Below are 17,128 nucleotides of genomic sequence, written 5' to 3' on the forward strand. Positions count from 1 at the left end.
GGGGCTACTCTTTGTTGCGGTGCGCGGGCTTCTCCTTGAGGTGGCTTCTGTTGTTGTGGAGCACGGGCTCTAGGTGCGCGGGCTTCAGTAATTGTGGCGTGAGGGCTCAGTAGTTGTGGCTCGCGGGCTCTAGAGCGTAGGCTCAGTAGTTGTGGCGCATGGGCTTAGTTGCTCCACGGCATATGGGATCTTCCCGGACCAAGGCTCGAACACGTGTCCCCTGTATTGGCAGGCGGATTCTTAACCACTGTGCCACCAGGTCCTCGAATCCTTTTTATAAAGGTGTTTTTTATCCGTGACCATGACCAGTGGCTTTAATGGACTATTTGTGCCTTTAATGAAGCCCTGTAAGATGGTGGTAAAGTATGGTCTTTGGAGTTAGATACAGATTTGAATTCATAGTCTCCACTTAAGTTTGTGTCATTGATGACTTATTTGATCTCCTTTAGTGTCAGTTTCTTCATCTGTAAAATGGGACCCTGTTTCATAAGGATTGCTGGAGGATTAAATGAGATGATGGGTGAAAGTCCAACTACTTAGCCTGGTTCCAAGTTGGCTCCAGTAAGTGTTAAGCAGCAGTTCACCTCCCTTCAAAGAGATAACATCATGACCATGACCAGAAAAAATGGAACCACTTACCTTTGTGGGAGGCAGTGTTGTATAATGGAGAGGGCCTAATCTGGGTAGTTCTTCTCTATTTTGTAACTTGTATAACCTTGAATAGTCTTACCCTCAGTCCTCTCGTTTGTAAACAGAGATCATACTATCTGTAACAGGCAGGGTTTTAAAGTTAAATGAGAGTATGAATAAAAGCTCACTTTATCTGGCACTTGGTAACCTCTAAATTAGCCTCTAAACTTTTATAGTGATAGGTAGTAATACTGTGCCTTCTGAAGTAGGTCTCAAGACTGAGAGAGGTAGGCTTTCACTGGCTTTTCCCCCAACTCTACTTCACAGCATAAGATTTGCCTGATTTCTTCTCAGGAAAGTTGGTCAGTGGGGTTGGGCAGTAAGTTAGAAAAGGTTCCTTGTGATTGTACTTAAAAGTTGCCCTACTTCATGCTAGGAAAGAAAGTAGTGTAAATGATACAGAGTGTTGCCTGTCTTTATAGCTTCAAAATAATCTTTAAAAAATAAACTGCATTTGATTTGAAATGTTTCTTTGTGCTTACATCAGTTAAGCTTTTATGAACATGAAAGTGTGGTAGTGCCTGTCTTAAAAATCTAGGTGTTGCTCCTTCTCAGTTATCAACTGTATCATTTTTGGAAGAGCTGTATCAGTTAGTAACATATGTTGGGAACTTTTCCCATTTTATCAGTTATTCTTTTCCCAGTTATCAGGTTTTTTTATTGACATTTTTCTACTGAGAAATGTTTTGAGTGTTTGGGAAGAATTCCAATTTTAACCAATCATTTTATTGCTTCTGGTATGTGGCAAGCCTCCAAGATCCTCCTCATTTCTTTTTTTTTTTAAATTTATTTATTTAATTAATTTATTTTTGGCTGCGTTGGGTCTTCGTTGCTGTGCACGGGCTTTCTCTAGCTGCGGCGAGCGGGGGCTACTCTTTGTTGCGGTGCGTGGGCTTCTCATTGCGGTGGCTTCTCTTGTTGCAGAGCATGGGCTCTAGGCGCGCAGGCTTCAGTAGTTGTGGCACGTGGGCTCAGTAGTTGTGGCGCACAGGCTTATTTGCTCCGCAGCATGTGGGATCTTCCTGGACCAGGGCTCGAACTCATGTCCCCTGCATTGGCAGGCAGATTCTCAACCACTGCGCCACCAAGGAAGCCCTCCTCCCCATTTCTTGATTGTTTCTTAATATTTTCAACATCGCTGTAAAGTACAGTGTACTGTCAGTGTTAACTCCTGCTTTTGTCACTTAAGTGCTATCATGCATTTTTTTGAGAACAACTTATGGTTCATGCTAACATAGAAGGTTGGGGATAAGAGCGTTAACTTGGCTGTTAGATTGATTAGATAGATTAGATTGCCACTTATTACTGTAGTTATCTCAGGCATGTTATTTATAACCTCTCTGGGCATTTTGTCATTTCCAAAATGGAGGAAATAATTGTATCTATCCTCCAGGATTGTTGCAAGGATTTAAAGAGATAATCCATGGGAAATGTTAGCACTCATTGCATGTTAGCTGTTGCTGTCATTCCCCCTCCTCCTCCTCATCATACAGCAAAGATTTTTAAGCTCCTTTGCATCCCAGACCAAGCTTGGTGTTGTGGATACAAAAATGGATTCCAAAAAAGGGTCCCTGACCTTGAGAAGTTTTGCATTGCAGGAGGGGAAGACAGGCACGTAAACAAAAAAATGCAATAAATTTTGACAAGTACTATACTAGAAACATTAGTAAATGAGAAGAATAAAAGAGTTACTGTCAGGAGCCTGGGGACGTCAGGGAAATTAGTTTCTGCCTATGAACTTATTCTTGAAGTGTGGGTAGTAATTCCCCACTTATTTATTCAGCAGATATTTAGTGAATACACCTACTGTGTGCCAGAAGCTATTTTAGGTACTGGGGATATAGGTGTAAAGAAGATATATTGGGTTGGCCAAAAGGTTCATTCTTTTTTTCCGTAAGGTGGTTCTCATAGCACTTAATTGTCTTCAACTTCATTCGAAACAGTTTTGTTAGATTGTATTGTGACAGCTGACATATCAGTGTGCATTTAAAAAAAGAAAAAACGTACCCAAATTGGTGAATTTTTGTGTAGCCATTTTAATATTGAAGATGGAAGAAAAAAGCAACATTTTTGGCCTATTATGCTTTATTATTTCAAGAAACACAACTGAAACGCAAAAAAAAGATTTGTGCAGTGTATGGAGAAGGTGCTCTGACTGATTGAATGTGTCCAAAGTAGTTTGCGAAGTTTTGTGCTGGAGATTTCTCACTGGACGATGCTCCACGGTTGGGTAGACCAGTTGAAGTTAAAAGTGATCATATCGAGACATTAATTGAAAACAATCAACATTATACCATGTGAGAGATAGCCGACATACTCAGAATATCCAAATCAAGCGCTGAAAATAATTTGCACCAGCTTGGTTCTGTTGATCACTATGATGTTTGGTTTCCACGTAAGTTAAGTGCAAAAAACCTTCTTGACCATATTTCCACATGCGATTCTCTCCTAAAACGTAATGAAAGTGTTCCATTTTTAAAATAAATTGTGATGGGAGATGCAAAGTGGATACTGTCCAATAATGTGGAACAGAAGAGATCGTGGGGCAAGTGAAAAGAACCACCACCAACCACACCAAAGGCCGGTCTTCATCCAAAGAAGTTGATGTTGTGTATATGGTGGGATTGGAAGGGAGTCCTGTACCATGAGCTCCTTCCGGAAAACCAAACGATTAATTCCAACAAGTACTGCTCCCAGTTAGACCAACTGAAAGCAGCACTCGATGAAAAGCATCTGGAATTAGTCAACAGAAAACGTGTAATCTTCCATCAGGATGACGCAAGACCGTGTGTTTCTTTGATGACCAGACAAAAACTGTTACAGCTTGGCTGGGAAGTTCTGATTCATCCGCCATATTCACCAGCCATTGCACCTTCAGATTTCCATTTATTTCGGTCTTTACAAAATTCTCTTAATGGAAAAAAATTCAATTCCCTGGAAGACTGTAAAAGGTACCTGGACCAGTTCCTTGCTCAAAAAGATAAAAAGTTGGGCTTCCCTGGCGGCGCAGTGGTTGAGAATCTGCTTGCCAATGCAGGGGACACAGGTTTGAGCCCTGGTCTGGGAAGATCCCACATGCTGCGGAGCAACTGGGCCCGTGAGCCACAGCTACTGAGTCTGCGCGCCTGGAACTTGTGCTCCGCAACAAGAGAGGCCGCGACAGTGAGAGGCCCGTGCACCGCGATGAAGAGTAGCCCCCACTCGCTGCAACTAGAGAAAGCCCTTGCACAGAAATGAAGACCCAACACAGCCAAAATAAATGAATGAATGAATGAATGAAAGATAAAAAGTTTTGGGAAGATGGAATTATGAAGTTGCCTGAAAAATGGCAGAAGGCAGTGGAACAAATGGGTGAATATGTTCAATAAAGTTCTTGGTGAAAATGAAAAATGTGTTTATTTTTACTTAAAAACCAAAGGCACTTTTTGGCCAACCCAATATAATGTCTCTTCTTTCAGGAGTTTTCAGTCTAGTGAGAAAAGACCAGTAGTAAGTAAACAAAGAAATAAAAATACCAGAGACAAGTGCTGTGGAAGAGATTAAAAGGTGATGTGATAAGGAGTGACTGAGATTATGTGGTCAGAGAAGGATTCTTTGAGTCAGTGACCCTTAAGTTGAGATCCGCATGTGAAGAAGGAGCCCAGCCATGGGAAGATCTGGGCGATGAGCATTCCAGGCCTTGGGAACCAGGTGACATAGAGCCATTTGAGCCTTTGTGGTGTTTGGGGAGTAGATGGGAAGTCACTGTGGCTGGAACGTAGTGGGTAAGGGGGAGAGTGGTACAGAATGAGGCCAGAGTTAGGGGCTAATCATTTAAGGGTTTGTGAGCCAGGGTAAGACGTCCCTTAGGGGTAAAGGAAAGCCATTGGAGGGCTCCAAAAGCAAGGGACTGTGTTTTGAGAAAGATCTGCTGTGACCGCTGTGTGAGGACTGGATTCTGAGGATAAGGGGTGGGTAACAGAAGTGGAACCCAGGAGACTTTACTGGCTGTTGTATTAGGACAGGTGAGAGATGCTGGTGGCTTGAGCCAGGAAGTAAGAGTGGAGGGAAACAGGTAGATTTGGGCTGTGTGACCGACCCCTCTCCCCCATCACTGTAAAGCTTTTTTTTTTTTTTTTTGCGGTACGCGGGCCCCTCACTGTTGTTGCCTCTTCCGTTGTGGAGCACAGGCTCTGGATGCGCAGGCTCGGCGGCCACGGCTCACGGGCCCAGCCGCTCTGCGGCATGTGGGATCTTCCCAGACCGGGGCACGAACCCGTGTCCCCCGCATCAGCAGGCAGACTCTCAACCACTGCGCCACCAGGGAAGCCCCACTATAAAGCTTTTTATGTTCTTTTTTGTTTTTGGCTGTGCCGAGCGGCTCGTGGGATCTTAGTTCCCTGACCAGGGCTTGAACCTGGTTCCTGGCAGTGAAAGCACCGAGTCCTAACCACTGGACCCCCAGGAAGTTCCCACGGTAAAGCTTTTTTTTTTTTTTTAAGAGTTAGGTGGTGACTTTTATTCCAACCTCCCACCCAGAGCAGAAGGTAAAGCTTTTTAAAGTGTTAAGTTTAAGAGGTCCAACACCTTTCCTTGCCAGTTAATGTGATAGGAATCTGCCAACAAGGTTCTCTAAAGATTTATAAGCCAGTCAGGGTAACACATCTAGTACTTATTTTTAATAATGATTTGTAAAGAGAAAAAATGGCTAGTATTCAAAAGAAAACCTGCTGCCTTTAATATCCCTGCTGGTCCCATTGTTGAAATAAACTATTCCATCCTAAAAAAAATCATCTGGTTTCATTATTAGTAGTTCAGATTTGCATCACATATTTTATTTCACATTGAAGTCTGAAAGAAAAGGTCATGAGGGGCATAACATACTGATACTTCCACGTAGAACATTCTGTGCCACTCAGGTTTCCAATCAAGGAAGAGCATGAACTTGATACCAGAAATCTCATTAACCATGCACTAACTTCAAACGCATACTTCAGTGTGGAATGACAGACCACACTGGAATAATTTCAGTATACAACTTTCAAGTCACTTTGAAATTGGCTACTTTCAACTTAGAGGAAGCCAACAAAATCATGGGACATATTTTGCAACCTGTCCTCTACCACTGAATAATCTAATTATAGAACTAGAAAGCGATGCCACTAGACTCAGTACTTACTGCACCCTACTTGCTGTGTCCCAGTTAATACAAAGGGACATTATACCACTGGCCCTTAGAATTTGAAGACTTAAGGTCCGTGGCAGTTGGCAAGTCTTTAGAGAACCTTGCTGGAAGATTGTATCACATTAACTGGCAAGGAAAGGGGTTGGACCTCTTAAACTTAACACCTTAAAAAGCTTTACAGTGATGGGGGAGAGAGGTCCTCTGGGTGCTAGAATGTTGTTTGTTGTTGGTTACACAGCATTTATACTTTGTCAACTTTGTGTCCTTTGTGTGCATGAATAAAAAGTTTACTAGACAAAGAGGCCATATAGTACTATAGTATATTTCCACCCCACCCATTAAAAAATGTGCAAAATACACATAACATAAAATTTACTATCGTCACCATTTTTAAGTGTGTAGTCATGTTGTATATCCATGTTGTTGCAGCCATCACCACCATTTATCTGCAGAACTCTTTTTTTCATCTTGCAAAACAGAAGCTATACCCATTAAATGGTAACTCTCCATTCCCTCTTTGCCCCAGCCCCTGGCAACCACCATTGTACTTTCTATGAATTTGACTACTTTAAATAACCTATGGCAAGTGGAATCATAAGGTCCTCAGGTTCACTCAGGTTGTAGCTTGTGTCAGAATTTTCTTCTTTTTTTGAGGCTGAATATTTTCTTGTATGTATAGACCACATTTTGTTTATTTGTTTATCCATTGATGGACACTTGGGCTGCTCCACGTTTTACCTATTGTGAATAACGCTGTTATGAGCATGAGTGTATAAATGTCTCTTCAAGACCCTGCTTTCTGTTCTTGTGAGTACATACCCAGAAGTGGAATTGGCTGGGTCATATAGTAAATGTATTTTTAATTTATTTTAGGAACTGCCATACTATTTTCCACAGCTTGCCTGCTCTTTTAAAATTGGGGGCAACATAAAAATTAAAATTATGAAATAGGTGAAGTAATACATTGTACTATAATATAGTCTACCTTTGGTGGGAAGTCCAATATAACTGATTAAATATGACATAAATAATATTAATTCCTTTTCTTCTGTTTTTCTCCTGGAGAATAAGACATTTATTCATTCATACAAGAAACCTTTACTGAATGTCTACTGTGCATCTGTTGCAGTGTGGTTTTCAGCAGTGAGCAAACAGAAACCTTTGCCTCATGGAACATGCAGACAAGTACTGGATTTTAGAAAACACCTTTCCTGGGATAGAGCTAAATTTCTAGACCAGAAGTATCAAACCATTAAGTTAGCAGTTTGTTCAGGTAGAGAAAATTGCTTTTGAGTTACCATTTAAGCAACCTTGGTGCTTTTAAGCAACATAATAATTTACCTTATGCAGTATTATTTGAAGAGAAAGTGAAGTCTAAGAAGTGTGAGTTTTAAATTTTCCATTGCTTTCCCACTGGGAAGGAAACTTGGTGTGAGTACATTTGACTGGGAGTCAACAGATGAGGGTCCAGTCCTGACTTTAATATTTGGTATTCTCCTGGGTTTTTTTTACTTTGATCCTTATCCCTCCTCAGTCCTTTGTATAACTTTTTTTTTCCCAAAGGATTTTGTCCTGTGTTGTTAACTATTATTATGCTACATCACTTTTCTTTATTAAAAATAAATTTATTTATTTTTGGCTGCGTTGGGTCTTCGTTGCTGCGCGCAGGCTTTCTCTAGTTGCAGCGAGGGGGGGCTACTCTTCGTTGCGGTGCGCGGGTTTCTCACTGCGGTGGCTTCTCTTGTTGTGGAGCACAGGGTCTAGGTGCGTGGGCTTCAGCAGTTGTGGCTTGCGGGCTCTAGAGCGCAAGCTCAGTAGCTGTGGCACACGGGCTTAGTTGCTCCGCCGTATATGCTATCTTCCCGGACCAGGGCTTGAACCTATGTCCCCTGCATTGGCAGGCGGATTCTTAACCACTGCGCCACTAGGGAAGTCCCTAGTATTATGACTTTTAATCCTAGTAATCCCTAGTTCTGTTTTCAAACTCATTCTCTCTTCTGAATTCCAGATTTATGTTTCCTGGTGCCAAGTGAACATTTCTTTCACTTCAGACACCATTTCTGAAAACAAATTCATTCTTCTTCTGCTGTGAATTTGCTTCTCCCCTGAATCATCAGTGAATGGCATCCTCTATATGCTCGGCTGCGTGAGCAAAAAGCCTGCGTCATCTGAGTTCTTTCTTGTCCCTGTTCTCTGATTTCTCAACAGACCCTGGAGTCCTTGCCTTGCATATGCTGTTTTCTCTGTACAGAACACCTTTCCTCTACTCTGCTTGGCAAACCTCCATTGCTTTTGGGCAGAGTTAGTGACGCCTGTGTCTCTGCTCCTAGAACGTGTGAGGTCAAGTTTCCATTTTACTTCTTTTGTTTCATAGTTTCATATTTGATCACCTGTAGAACAGACTATCTACTGGGAAGAAGCCTTAGCAAATTTAAAAATAAGTTATTTATGTCAATACTTAAATTAGTTTGTGAAAACATTTTTAAAAAGTAATAGGGTGCATGTTAAGCAATTTTATACAGAAAATGAGTCTCTTTTCCAATAAACACTGCAGGTATAATAATTCATTCAGTAAAAGTATATTTAATCTAGATATTGGGGGCAAGAGGCCTTGCAACCTGTAGAGGAGGTGTAGGAATTGAAACACTCACATTAGTATTTTCTTTCTTTCCTCATCCCCACTGGCCACTCAGAGATTTTAAAAGACCTTAGATCTGCCCTACTTGCTGAAAATGCACCCGGTTGGATTTGTGTTGGACTTCTATGTCTACTGATAAATTCAGAGCACCTCTCAGTTACTTGTTCCTTCCTGCCAGCTGTTTGTATTGGATTCTTTTCTTTTCTCTTTTTTTTATCTTAGTTCTGTGTAATATAGCGTAGTATTCTTAGAATCCTGACCAACGAAAAATTCCTGAGGAAGTAGAATAGAGATTAACTCTTCTGGTTAACAGATAATGGTACTCTGAAGTCTTACTTTCCATCTCGTATCTCACTTCCTTTTACTGTTAACCAGAGCAAGTTAAAGCCTAGTTCCGGGGCTTCCCTGGTGGCGCAGTGGTTGAGAGTCCGCCTGCCGATGCAGGGGATACGGGTTCGTGCCCCGGTCTGGGAGGATCCCACATGCCGCGGAGCAGCTGGGCCCGTGAGCCATGGCCGCTGGGCCTGCGCGTCCGGAGCCTGTGCTCTGCAGCGGGAGTGGCCACAACAGTGAGAGGCCCGCGTACTGCAAAAAAAAAAAAAAAAAAAAAAAAAAAAAAAAAAAAAAAAAAAAAAAAAAAGCCTAGTTCCGAATACTTTCCCTATTTTTTATTCTTCTTAGCAAGAAAATCATTTATCCAAGTACAGCTGGACAGTTCATTGTTCCAGCTACTCTTAAAGATTAATGGCCTTGGATAAGTTGCCTAATCTCTGAGCCTCAGTTTCCACATCTGTAAAATGGGGATAAGATACCTCAGAGGGCCATATGTAAGAATTATGTGAGATACCACCTGTAAATTCTCTGGTACAGAATTTAACTTTGTCAATCCCCAGTAAATGTTAGCTCCCTCTTCCCTGAAACAAAGTGAAATGGTGGGTGTGAAACAGTTTTGTAAATAAATATAAATCACTAGCATTGTTTCATCTTTCAGCATTGGGTATTAATAGCATAGTTTATAATCTCATTATTAGAATATGCTGGCTCAGGCCCTTATGTGATAGGCACAGGCCCAGATTTGGTGATCCTTAAAGACTGTGTTTGTTCTTGTTATAAAAACTTGAGAGAACTCCTACAACAAGCTCAGATGATTTATGAAACTAACAGTTGGCTAATTCTTAGTCTAATTCGAACTGTTGAGCCAATTCTTAGTCTTGTGTATCCACATATGAACACTAAGTGCATCTTTTACCCTCTCTTCGTACTATCCAGGCCCTCCCACATTGCCCCACTCCTCCTCTGCCACAGTAAAAATTTTGAATCCCATGGGATTTATGAGCACAACATGTACCTTGGCTTCTTCCTGTTTTTGTCTTTCTAGTTGGATTGGCTGTGATAATCACCTTATTTGGATATGTAACTTAAATCTCTAAAATAAGCTTTTGTCCTGTGAGTTATGAGGTAGAGGGCCAAGGACTTGAAATTATTGAACTCCTAGGAAACTTTTGAGATCCAGTTTAGAGAAATATTGATGATCTCTGAATGTGTTTTTACCACTTAAGAACATTTAAATATCATCTGTCATGTTCGTTAAACATTTATGTGCGTAGTACTTTCTGGGAACTCAGGGATATAATAGGAGTGTGCTCTTGCCTTCCAGAGTAATCTACTTGGAGTTCAAAGCAGCTCAAAAATACTGAAATTTCAGACATTAAGCAACTTAAATGCAAAACATAACCAATAATATGTGCCATGTCAGTCAGAGACATTGTCTTATTTCATAAAAGTATGGTGAATTTTGGTTTCCTCACCTGTGAAGTAGAACTCAAAATACCCTGAAGGGTCATTGTGATGATTTAAATGAGATTGGATATGTAAAACCTAGTTGTAGTACATAAAATCCACATATATTCTTTCTACAGTTAGGTATGTTTTTAATTGAAAAAGTATTAGATGGCATGTGGTAAAAACAAGGCAGGCAGAACAAAATGAAGGGTAAGCCTTCTCACTCCAGACCCTAGGTTCTTCCCTGTGTGCCTCTGGACCAAGAGCACAATTTCAAATAAATAGGTATTCTATGTACACATGTATACTTATTCACGATTTTATACTTTTATAATGTATAAGTGGGCACATTATACATGTCTTTGGTATCCTGCTTTTTTCATTTAAAAGTAGATTTTGGGGCTTCCCTGGTGGCGCAGTGGTTGGGAGTCCGCCTGCCGATGCGGGGGACACGGGTTCGTGCTCTGGTCCGGGAGGATCCCACAGGCCGCGGAGCGGCTGGGCCCGTGATCCATGGCCGTTGAGCCTGCGCGTCCGGAGCCTGTGCTCCGCAACGGGAGAGGCCCGCGTACCGCAAAAAAAAAAAAAAAGTAGATTTTGGCAGTCCTCTTTATCAACAAGTGTAGGTTTTTTTTAATACATTATTATTTTATTCTTAATGATTGCAGAAAATTCTAGTTTTAGTGTATAATAAATAATACAACATATGTCTTCCCCCATCACTCATTCAAATATGTTAATTCAAAACTTTCTCTCCTTAGGGTCAACTCACTATCCTAAAAGTCCATCCTCCCAAGAAGAAGGAACAGAAAGACCTCTTTGTAAGAAAGGCGTGGGTATCCCATGAATGAGACAGCAGAAAACCGACTGGAGTACAGCAGGACTCCAGAGCCAGATATAAGGCTCAGAAAAGGGCACCAACTTGATGGTACAAGGAGAGGTGACAATGACATCCACCAAGGAGATTTGGAGCCTCTTGTAGAGGCATCTGCCCTTTCTTCCTATCATAAAAAAGTAAGTTAAAGTGGAAGGATGGTAAGTAAAGCAAATTTATGGGAATGTAGCTGGAGGAAGGATATTAAAAAGAAAGAGTATGGGGACTCTGCTGGAGAGAGGATGGCGTTTTGAAAAGGAGCCCTGAGCACATTTGTAAGATTTTGAAGTCTCTTATTCTTAAGGTAGCTAGGAATTAGTTATGCCCTTTCTGTTGACATGTAAAACCATACTTAAGTTACTCTATCTTATTTAAGAAAGGAAATGGGTTTTTGTAGTTACCATATATCCTTTATAATTCAGCCATTATTTAGTAATGACATTATCATTTATATTTTTGGAGAAATCCTAATTGCATGCTGACTACTCAGATAGAGTTTATCTCCAGTGCATACTTTGGGAGCCAGTAGAATTCTGGGAAAATAATCTAATCTTTCCTTTTACCTCGCAGAGAAAAGAGCAGCTTTTAAATGATTCAAGCAGCTATACCAAGAGTGCAAAGGTGTAAATATTTGTGAGCAGGTCCCAGTGTCATTGTTAATAGACATTTTGCCATGTGCTTTGGAACCTTGCAATTGTGTAGCACGTTCAGTGTTGTGTTTCTAGTACAGTGTTTCTCAGACTGTAGGTTATGCCCATTGGTAGCTCGTGACATTTATTTTGGTACTACAAGCAGTGTTAATTAGACAGCAAATAAAGATATTAAGGTGCATATATGTAGTAATATACATTTAAACTATGTTATTTGATGAAATTGTGTAGCTTTATTTAGATATGTATGTGTTTATAGATATGAATAATAATATACATTTCTTACTGTGGGTTGTAGTTAGAAACATATTGAAAGCCTCTATTTGGAACTGCATCTTTACCATCGTAAGAGATAAGCTTATTGTGTGGGTAATAGTGGTGCTGGTTGGAACTCGAGAGGATTGTCTTGTCTTTTCAGGTCTTTTATAAGAATTTCACCAGAGCACTGTAGAAATACAGGCGATTGTGACAGGAAATTTAAGGTTATTTCTTCTTTACCCTTGGTAACATTTTGTAAGCCAGCTTCATACTGTTGGCTAGTTGTGCTACATTCAAAGACTATTTGTGTGTGCCCCGCATACACAGGGCAGGATTAAAAACAAGATTTGCTTACTATGAGTATAGTGTAATTTGGCCTTGAAACTACCATTACTTTTTTTTTTTTTTAATTCATTTTATCTGTTTATTTTTGGCTGCATTGGGTCTTCGTTGCTGTGCACGGGCTTTCTCTAGTTGCGGCGAGCAGGGGCTACTCCTCGCTGCGGTGTGCGGGCCTCTCATCGCGGTGGCCTCTCTTGTTGCAGAGCATGGGCTCCAGTAGTTGTGGCTCGCAGGCTCTAGAGCGCAGGCTCAGCAGTTGTGGCGCATGGGTTTGGTTGCTCCGTGGCATATGGGATCTTCCTGGACCAGGGATCAAACCTGTGGCCCCTGCATTGGCAGCTGGACTCCCAGTCACTGTGCCACGAGGGAAGCCCTACCATTACTCTTTTAAAAGCAGTCTGACAGATAGCTGGGGTAAGAACTTTCTTCCTTGCTTATGGCTTTGCTTTCTTGTTGATGTTTTACAATAACATGTACTAGCAGCTAAGACTCCCCTATTCAGGCTGAGCAACTTGACTTTCCCTCCATTGCTACTTAGGCCTAAGCAGTTATCCAAGTAGTAAGAACTATCGCTAGGTTTGGATGAGGACTGGGTTATCTTTTCTTTCTTACTGTAGTAAACACATGCCATACGTTACTGCCAACCGTACGCGCTTTGTTGTGCCGCAGATCTCTAGAGTGTTTCCATCTTGCGTGAGTGAAACATCTACCCCTTGAATAGCAGCTCCCCATTTTCTCCACCCCGCCAGCCCTCGGCAACCACCCTCCTACTTTCTGCTTCTGAGTTTGACAACTTTAGATACCTCATATAAGTGGAATCATGTAGTATTTGTCCTTCTGTGACTGTCTTATTTCACTGAGCACAGTGTCCTCAACGTCTGTTCATGTTGTAGCATAAGACAAGCCTTTTTTTTTTTTAAGGCTGAGTAATATTTTATTGATATGTATATATCACTCTGTCTTTATCCATTCATCTACTGATGGTTGTTTAAGGTTGTTTCCACCTCTTGGCTGTTGTGAATAATGCTGCAAATATCTCTTCAAGGTACTGTTTTTAGTTCTTTTGGATTAATATCCAGCAGTGGGATTACTGGGTCATATGGTAGTTCTGTTTTTAATTTTTTAGGAACTTCTATACTGCTTTCCATAGTAGCTGAACCATTTTACATTCCCATCAGCAGTGTACAAGTGTTCTAATTTCTCCATATCCTTACCAACACTTTATTTTCTTTTTTGATAATGGCTATCCTAACAGATGTGACTGTGGTATCTCATTGTAGTTTTGATTTGTGTTTCCCTGATGATTAGTGATGTTGAGCATCCTTTTCATATACCTGTTGGCCATTTATATGTCTTTTGGAGAAATGTCTATTCAAGTCCTTTGTGCATTTTTAAGTTGGGTTTGTTTCTGTTTGTTTGTTTTTTGCTATTCAGTTATAGGAGTTCCTTATATATCTTGGATATTAACCCCTTATCAGATCCATGGTTTGCAGATATTTTCTCCTGTCCTTAGGTTACCTTTTCACTCTCAATTGTCTTCTTTGCTATGCAGGAGCTTTGTGGTATGACATAGTCCTACTTTTCTAATTTTGCTTTTGTTGTGATATCGGTGCCATATTTCTTGGTGCCCAGTGTCACGAAGCTTTTTTTTTTTTAGGAAATGCTCAACATCTTTAATCATTAAGGAAACTCAAGTCAAAACCTCAATGTGATACCACTTTACATGCATAAGAATGGTTGATTTTTTTGCAAGGGGGACAATTACAAGCATTCACGAAGATGCGAACCCTCATATATGCTGAGGGTAATATAAATGGTATAGCTGCTCTAGAAAAACTGTCACCAGTTCTTCAAAAAGTTAAGCAGAGTTATCATATAACCCAGCAATACCACTTTTAGGTTTATACCCAAGAGAAATAAAAATATACATCGAAACAAAACTTTATATGTATGTTCCTAGCAGCACTATTTATGAGTCAAAAAGTAGAAACAACTCAAGTATCCATCACTTACTTGATGAATAGATATATTAAATGAGGTATATCCATAAAATGGAATATTTTTGGCAAAAAAGAAAAAAAAGAAATACTGTTACATACTACCACATGGATAAACCTTGAAGACATTCTGCTAAATGAAGGAAGCCAGTCACAAAGACGACATATTTAATTATTCTGTTTTTTGAAATGTCTAGAATAGGCAAATCTATGGAGACAGAAAGTAGATTTGTGGTTGTCAAGTGCTGGGGGGATGGGGAAATGGGGAGTCACTCCTAATGGATATGGGGTTTCTTTTGGGGTGATGAAAATGTTTTAAAATTGACTGAGTCATGAAGCTTTTCCTCTACATTTTCTTCGAGGATATTTATAGCTTCAGGTCTCACATTTAACTTTTTTTTTTGGCTGTGCTGCGTGGCTTATGGGATCTTAGGTCCCTGACCAGATCAAACCAGGGCCCTTGGCAGTGAAAGCATGGAGTCCTAACTACTGGACTGCCAGGGAATTCCCACATTTAACTTATTTTTAGTTAAGTCATTTTGAATTCATTTTTGTGTATGGTGTAAGCTAAGGGTCCAGTTTCATTCTTTTGCATGTGGATATCCATTTTTCCAGCACCATTTGTTGAAGAGACTGTCCTTTCCCCATTGTGTAGTCTTGCCACTCTTGCTGAAGATCTGTATATGTGTGGGTTTATTTCTGTGCCCTCTCTTCTGTTGCATTGGTCTGTGTGGCTGTCTTTATGCCAGTACCATACTGCTTTGATTACTATAGCTTTGTAATATGTCTCTAAGTCAGGAAGTGTGGTGCCGCCAGCTTTGCTGTTCTTTCTCAGGACTGTTTTGACTATTCAGAGTCCTTTGTCATTCCATATGAATTTTAGGATTGTTTTTTCTATGACTGGGGTTATCTAAAAGGAAGGGAAATGTAATAAGCAGAACTGGATGAGGCTTGACTCGGTTATTGAAGGACTAAAAGGCATTCCAGGCCAAGGGAATAGCAGATGTGAAGACTCAGAAGTAAGAAATAGCATGATGCTTTTAGGGAATAGTAATAACGATAATAGCTAACGTGTTTTGAGTATACATTGGTGTATATTGATGTGTGAACCTGCAAAATGTCTGGTATAGCTAGAGTGAAAGGTACAAGGGAGTCAGTTTGTTAGCAAGTGAGCCTAGACGATCAGGGCCTAAAATCCAGATCTTTAGCCTCCCAGTCCAGTGTTCTTCTACCCTCCAAAGTTCTTTCTGAAATGTATAGTGTTGTGTATTGGTTGAAGTGGATAGACCATTACTTCTAGGCCTCTGGCTCTAAAGCATCAGCTCTTTTAACTGTATTTGCTGAACTTCATAGTTTGTGTTTTGTAACCATCTATAGATAAAAACACAAAAGAGGCATTTCAAACCAGGTTACCCTTGATCTTTAGTTTTATGACTTTATTTCATATCTCTGAGTTTTTAAGGTATTAAGTTGAATAAAGAGAGCAGCCCTTATGGTTGTCCTACTTTTCCTCTGCTCCAAATTCTTCTTCATAAATGGGGACTGGAGCCAACTTGTCATTCATTCAACATAGGAATTATTTTCTTGAACTGATTTGCTTTAACCAAACTCCTAAGAATACCACTGTGTATTAGTTTATCATAAGAAAGCTAACTTGTAATTAGACTCCCATCTGCCAGTCACTTCATTTTCTTTTCTTGAGGAGGTCTACTTAGGAAATTCAGTTAAGATTAGAGACAGTTGCTTTGTGAAAATTAAAAAAAAAACTTGGATGATTTTAAAGATCTTTTCCATCCATCTTTGATAGCGATAACTAGTCTTCACAGGCTGAGTCTGTATGTTTCTAGGCTGGCCAAAGTGAGCGTTCAGAGAGACTGGCTGTTGTACCTCTGTTGGACGACAGCAGAGGTGCAGTCATCGGTGCTTACTCTTTCAGCTATCAGTTTTTGAAGACACCTTAATTTCTACTAACCCCTGTGTTTGCATGTTAGCTATATCAGCTTGCTAATGCCCTTACTACACATTGCAGATTTCTAAATTTAAGGCTGGATTCAACCTGTCAACTTTCCAAAAAGACCATCAAAATAACCTGTTGATGTTATAACTGAATCACTTTGCTGTACACCTGAAACTAACACAACATTGTAAATTAACTGTACTTCAGTTTAAAAAATGGTTAATAAAAAAAGCAAACAGACAAAAATAACCTGTTGATCAGACTAAGCGAAGTTTCTTATTTACTGCAGTGAGAGTGAGCATCACTCTAAAGGGTCTTGCTTTAGAAAGGAGAGGCCATGGGTGGCTATGTGTAGGGTTTGGGGTCTGACTTCTGGTGGTTTAAAGCAGGTCTTTCAGTACGAAGATCATATTAACATCGCGTGGAGTTTGTGGTAGATGAGGGCAGTTTGGAGCAAGTCTAGTGAGCAGGTTCTTACTTGATAAGTGAGTAGGTTTGCCCAGTTCAGCAGTTTATTATACTAAGGAGCTGGTTGAGCAGAGTCTAATGTTAAGTGGATTTCTGAGAAGCTCCTAAAGCTAACAGCAAAGCTACCTACTGGTTTGTGTCCTTAATCTTCCTGGGCAAGGGTTTCTTGAACAAATGAAGTCATGTTGTGTTAGGGGCCTTAGATCTTAGTCCTCATAACTATGTGAATGCAGAAGCCTCAGTTCTCATTGACCTCTGTAGGGGCATATACATTTTAATCAAAATTTGCTGCCCTGGCCCTGGGTATC

At 40.4% G+C, this 17,128-nt stretch overlaps 1 protein-coding gene across 3 annotated transcripts in view; it reads left to right on the forward strand.

Annotated features, from left to right (window-relative positions):
• Window positions 1-17,128, forward strand: part of ADIPOR2 (adiponectin receptor 2) — a 52,334-nt gene that overhangs the window by 10,875 nt on the left and 24,331 nt on the right. For all 3 annotated transcript variants that reach the window (XM_079715460.1, XM_079715461.1, XM_079715459.1), the window contains exon 2: window positions 11,036-11,288. In XM_079715460.1, the coding sequence (XP_079571586.1) occupies window positions 11,118-11,288 (171 nt within the window). In that variant the 5' untranslated portion in view covers window positions 11,036-11,117. The remainder of the gene's footprint in view (window positions 1-11,035; window positions 11,289-17,128) is intronic.

This window comes from Hyperoodon ampullatus (genome assembly GCF_949752795.1).
Source record: "Hyperoodon ampullatus genome assembly, chromosome: 11".
Lineage (NCBI taxonomy): Eukaryota > Metazoa > Chordata > Mammalia > Artiodactyla > Ziphiidae > Hyperoodon > Hyperoodon ampullatus.